Genomic DNA, 6,000 nt, shown 5'->3' with positions numbered 1-6,000 from the left:
GAGAAAAGCCACACCTTCTCCCTTAAAGTGACACACAGGCTTCAATGAGTTCAGCTCTTTTTTTGGCCTAACAGCTTCGTTATAGTATTTGCCTTGTTTCTACCCAATCTCAACTCCTGAAATTCCTATCTCTAAACATTTTTGAGTAAACAAATAAATCTGTGTTGAGTGGGTGGTATCAGCCGAAGGTGTGTTTTGTTGAATCTGTGTTTCCGCCAATCAAGTTTGCAGCTTCCTGTAGAAAGACGGTGGTTTGGAAGAAGAGCTGCACACTATAAATGATTCACTGTTTTTTACGGTTCATACATATCATTTCTCCAGTTTGTGTATCTCCTGCTCTAAGCTCCTGGAATTTTCTCTACTGTAAATCCGGAGTTAGAGATTCGAAATATCTCCATTGATGTATTGTTGGTCATTTTTAACAAGATTCCATTCCACGTTTGTCCATCTGCCTGGGTGGAGCAATGCTTGGGATTAGTGGATCCTTGGGTGGATTAAAAACTCAAACTTTGTTTATGACAGAAAACAGATGGCTCTGGAGCAGCCAGGTGGATGGATCATCTTGACTGCCTCAGAAGCACCCGTTTCTCCCCCAATTACCTCTGCCAATCACTCGTCCAGTTTCCCATCATGTGGAGATTTCTTGTCAGCAATGACAAAGTGACACAGGAGCTAAGTGTCTGAGAACAAAGGGGCCCCTCGACTTGTAAAACAGCTTATTGTTCAAGGAGGAAAAGACAAGTTCCCTTCCAAAGGGTTGCCACACCGGGAACTGAATAGTTCTGTTGAGTTTGAAGCATAATTAGAGACCTATAGGTTACTGGTCTTGAGTAATACTTTAGTTGTGTTGACTTTAGCATTTCATGAAGGGGAACTTGAAATTCAAGACGTTCTCAGGAATGCCAGGATAAACTTAACATTTATTTCCACCCTTAAAATGGACTATGATGAATCATACTGCTAGGAACACCAACAAATGTTTTAAAGCAGGTAATTCCAGGACCACTTTTGTGGTACGTTGCCCACATTCACGGTGGACAGGGAAACACACACATGCTGCCCCAGGCCTGCAGCTCTCACCAGTCAGCTCTCACTGGCAACGCAGACTTCCCGTTCTCTCTTCCTTTTCTGGTTGCTTTATGCAATTATATCAATGCCCGCGATGCTAGTATCACCCACATGTTATAACAATTCCTGAATTTCTGTCTACATCTCTAACTGTTCCCACGCATGTATCTTGTAATTCAAGTGGCCTATTGATAATAAATTCCCCTCCTACTTCCTATTATAAGGACCCTAAATCCTCCCTGTCTATTTTGGTACTCGTTTTGTTTCACTAACTACAGCAGCATTCAACCTCAGTGCCAGCCTGACTTTCTCCCCTCTTCTGTCCCTATCTGAACAGCTTCAATCCTAAGAAGTAGGCTGAAAACCAAGGTCTCTTGAAGGGCTACTGCCAGTGTCCAGGTTCTTGATCTTGCAAGCCAGGATTGCCTTTGAGAAGTTTCTGTGGCTTGGGTCCCTCCACCCCACCATTCCAAGTCCACCTTCCGGTTTTCTGTGGAATATAAGAATTATTACACGCAAGCCAGGCGGTGGTGGTGCATGCCTTTAATCCCAGCACTCGGGAGGCAGAGGCAGGTGGATCTCTGTGAGTTCGAGGCCAGTCTGGTCTACAAGAGCTAGTTCCAGGACAGGAACAAAAAAAAAAAAATAACCACAACTACAGAGAAACCCTGTCTCGAAAAATCCAAAAGAAAAAAAGAATTATTACACTCATGACTCTTTTTTTCTTAACGTGGTCTTGCTGTGTATCCTGGGTTGGTCTGGATTTTCTTTCCTGCCTGAAAATTTCTAATCACTCCGACATTTCCTATCCCCAAAGCACCTGCTTATTAAACTGTTTGGAAATGTTTTCCTTCACAGTGTTGCTGTGATCCCACAGAACACCGATCGTAGCTCCAAAATAAATGACTGCTTGTATCAATTGGCATTGACATCTGTGTTTGCATACGCCTCTGAATAGACAGCGAATTATTCTTGGTATTGTTCGTGGTGTTGTTACAATAACTTGGTACAGCCCTAAGATGCATTCTCTCTCACCCTGTGGTTATTTCTCAACTGCACCCCTTATACTGGCTGCAATAGGGATGCGTGTGTTTGGCTATTAAATCTTTGTCTTCCGCTTCAGTCACTCCCATTTCCCTATTCATGTCTACCACCTACCATTACACTAGCGTACATTCAATAAGAAGCACCCTGAGTAAGCACAGCCGCAAACACCAACGACCCACATGGTATGAATCTGTCAGGTGATTGATTATAGGGACAGAAATTCGTAATGCTCTCCTCACGGATAAGAGAGTCACACCCAACGCTTCTAAAACAAAACACACGCTGAGAAGAAACACACACGACAGGCTTATTGAATGAAAGCTTAATATGACATGAAAGAACTCAGAAATGGACACACAAAGGCCCTGAACTGTCCACTTTAATGCTTAGATACGATGAGCAATACACACAGACGTGTGGCTGGACCAAATGGATGACCTTGTGCCAACAGAGGCGATCACGCAGCAAGGCTGTGTTGGTTCTTTTGTTTGTTTGGTTTTTGACGCTGTGTGTGGTATTCCCAGCTCCTGAGAACAAAGCAAGATTGCTGGAATGGAATCCTTAGATTTACTACCAGTTGAGGTGAATCAGAGAACTTTCTATAGCCAAAGATTGGTCAGATTTGCATCACTACCAAAAATTACCCAAGCAGCGAATTTTATAAGGAAAAAGGGTTCATTTCGTTCTTAAGAGTCTCAAAGTCCGTTGGTTCGATCATTGGTGACAGCGTTGGATACTCAGCACACCTAGGCTGAGGTGTTTATGTGTAAAAGATCTTAGATGTTCAAACAGGAAATCAAAGAGAGAAATTGGTATTTCACAATCTCTTCTGAGGGGCATCTCCCAAAACCAGAAGGCGGGCCCACTGAGTGGTACCCAGCTAAGGTCTGCCATCTCCCAACAGCACCATCTTGAGGACCAAACATTGGTTACAATGGCCCCTTGGAAGACTGTTCACATTCAAACAAAGCAGCCCGCTCTGAAAGTATGTCTCAGGCTTCAGGGATTGCCTTTGGGGAAGAGGAGCTCTCATTTCTATGATTCCCTCAAGATACAGGAGCCCTTAGATTTTAGAGCCCTCCTTGGTGAGGAAAGGGAGCAAGAAAATGGAAGGCCACATTTGAGGGCCTGTGATGTCCGAAATGCAGTCATTCGGTACAGATTCCTGAGATTCAATGTGAATATGTGTATCTGAATTTGTTCTTTTTCTTGTATATCCCGAGGCTCAACAGAACCCACTGAGAATACAAGCATGTGGCATTTGGCCTTTCTTATGTTTATTTTAGGTATCATAAATACTTTATGTTAACTGAAAGTAAGAAGAGCTCCTGATGTTTTGATGTGGTATAAAAGGCCATTAACTCAGGAGTAAATTCCTGATGGAAATACCTCCCTAAGTCCCTCTTCTTTTGTTCCTTCCTTCCTTTCCCCCTTTCTTATTTCTTTTCACCTCCTCTTCCTCTCTCCACTCTTTCTTTTTTTCTACCTTTATTTCTTTCTTAGTATTTGCTTCATTAATGCCTTTAAGTACAGAAAATTGAACCCTACTTATAAGTGATTTTCTTTACTTTATAAGATTATAAAAGAATAGCTTAGCACATTCAGTTACCCGTAAAGTACTTCTGTCTTAAGATGTGTGATCCATGAACACATTTTCCTGTTGACACTGTACTGAGACTGTGCTTTGCAGAGCTGTTTCCTTCCGAGCGGTACTCCCTCGTAGCGCTGCGTTGCTGCTGCTGTCAGCCCCGTGTGGAGCACGAGAATAGTGTGAACGCCTGTGTGTCACACAGCTGCTTTCTTTGTTTTTTGTCTTCTTCCTGCCCAGCTTGCACTGCCGACTCCAAGCAGGCCAACACCCAGCGAACTTTAACAGGAAGTTACACATAAACCGATACCCCCTGGCGAGGTAATAGGAGAGGCAATGTAAAGGGATCAGGCTCATGATCCTTGCTCCAAAACGTAATTGATCTTCTATTCTGTGCGACTATAAAGGCAACGGCAAGGCTGACACAAAGGGAAGGAAAGAAAGCGGCGCACCTAGGTAGCTGACTTCTGGTGAGAGGAGGAGAGGGTGCTTCTTCTGAAGTTAACCGTCAAGCGCCGGGACAAAATGACACCTGCCATTTTGTTCACCTCTCTTCTGCTTCCTCTCACTCATGCTGTGACTTCAGAACCGTAAGGGAATTCTAAACTCTCTGTATCAAAATATTGGCAGTGCCACCGATTAAATGGATTCCATGTTAAAATCTGGTTGGTTCATTGTTCTATTTCAACTTCAGCCAGTGAGGGTTTGCCCTTTAAGTATTGAGAAAATATCAGGAGAATGGATGCCCTTAAGAGTATCCAGTTTATCATAGTCCTGCCTGGAAAGATGTGCAGTTTGGGAAATCTTTCCATAACTCAAGTTTGCTGTTTGTGGAGGGTTTCTAGACCTGTTGACAGAGTGCTGGTGTTCTCTTTGCACAGGCGATACATCCTGTGGGTTTCTTCGGTGGTACAGCGCTTTTCCCCAGAAAAAGCCTGTCTTCATTTTTTAAACCTCAACGAGTCTGTGTCCTTGAGCGTAATCCTGGAATACGATGGATCCAATACTACTATCTTTGACCAGTCTGTGGAGGCTGGGAACTTCTACGCTTGCACCAGTTTCCAGGTGATGCAGCAGGAGCCCAAGTGGGAACAGGAACCTCTTCTCGTAAAGCTGCTTTTCAGTAACTAATCTTGATTTGGAGTGACTTGCAAAATCTGGCCCCGGGCAGGGGGTGAGGGTGGCGTAAACTTCAAGAGAAGCAAAAAACAAAAGGAAAAATTTTAATGCATATCCTATATTGCTGCTGTCGTTGGCGATTTCCTATCATAGGAAATGATGGGACAATTGCTATTTTAGAGAGTGAACGTGTGTCATGGAGTCTAAAAGGAAAATGTAGTCTCAAGGGTGGAAGGATTTGGTTCAGAACAACACAAAAAGAAAATAGACAACAAGAAAATAGGGACCTGGATTTATTAAAAGTGAGAGAGAGAGAGAGAGAGAGAGAGAGAGAGAGAGAGAGAGAAGACCCTTATACTGAGTTGAGCAATTTCAACAGGTGATCAGGGAGTCTTTTGTCAGGCAGTGAGGGGTTTGCAAGGCTTTACCTGTCTGAACATCTAAATTAAGACTTGTGATCTTCCCCTCTCTGCTCTTCTACATAAACAGGTGTCTCAGACATCCTCGGAGCAGTTGGCCTTTGTGACCTTCCTTGCTCAGGGAAACACTCTGAAAATCTCTGAAAGGAGAGTGGTGGCCATCGCTGCTGAGGAAAACGCAACTTTTGTACAGACAGATACGCCCATCTACAAACCTGGAGACACAGGTAATTCACTGTAAAGACACAGTCTCCAAACTGACATGTAGAACTTAGGAAAGCTTGTCTTTCTTATCATTGACGACTGCATTCCCGTCATCCCTACAGCTAGGAGACGGTGTCCTTAGATCGGGAGCTGATGTCCATAAGACCCTGTCCCGTCCTTCCACTGTGTACAAATCCCCCTGACACGGCTCCATGGTGCGGTGGTTTCCAGCATAGAACGCAACGTGTAATTGTTTGATCTAAACCACTGATCCATAACATGCCTGTTTGGCAAGCTCATTAATTCTCTTTCTCAAGCCAATTATTTCATACTTGGATTAGAGATAATGAAAGTTTCTTTTGACTTTCAAGGGAGAAATGAGAGTCATTGTACAAACAGTGCCAATCACAACAAAGATCTCACCGGCAACATTGAGGGATTCTATTGTTGTATTTTTATTTTCATTGTGATAACACATGGAAATCAGATGGAGCCTTTCTGCTTTCTGCACTGTTGTCCCAAGCAGATTGTGGCAGACAGAACACCAGGCTATAA

At 43.5% G+C, this 6,000-nt stretch overlaps 1 protein-coding gene across 1 annotated transcript in view; it reads left to right on the top strand.

The window, feature by feature from the left end:
• Nucleotides 1-4,163: 4,163 nt before the first annotated feature.
• Nucleotides 4,164-6,000, top strand: part of LOC121441208 (ovostatin homolog) — a 45,736-nt gene continuing 43,899 nt past the window's right edge. The window contains exons 1-3 of the mRNA XM_041642362.1: nucleotides 4,164-4,293; nucleotides 4,585-4,768; nucleotides 5,312-5,468. Coding sequence (XP_041498296.1) covers nucleotides 4,229-4,293; nucleotides 4,585-4,768; nucleotides 5,312-5,468 — 406 coding nt within the window. The 5' untranslated portion in view covers nucleotides 4,164-4,228. The remainder of the gene's footprint in view (nucleotides 4,294-4,584; nucleotides 4,769-5,311; nucleotides 5,469-6,000) is intronic.

This window comes from Microtus oregoni, unplaced genomic scaffold (assembly GCF_018167655.1).
Source record: "Microtus oregoni isolate MIOR12 unplaced genomic scaffold, Mior012 000002F_ref0000024, whole genome shotgun sequence".
Classification (NCBI taxonomy): Eukaryota; Metazoa; Chordata; class Mammalia; order Rodentia; family Cricetidae; genus Microtus; species Microtus oregoni.
This window is presented reverse-complemented; position numbering and strand designations above follow the sequence as displayed.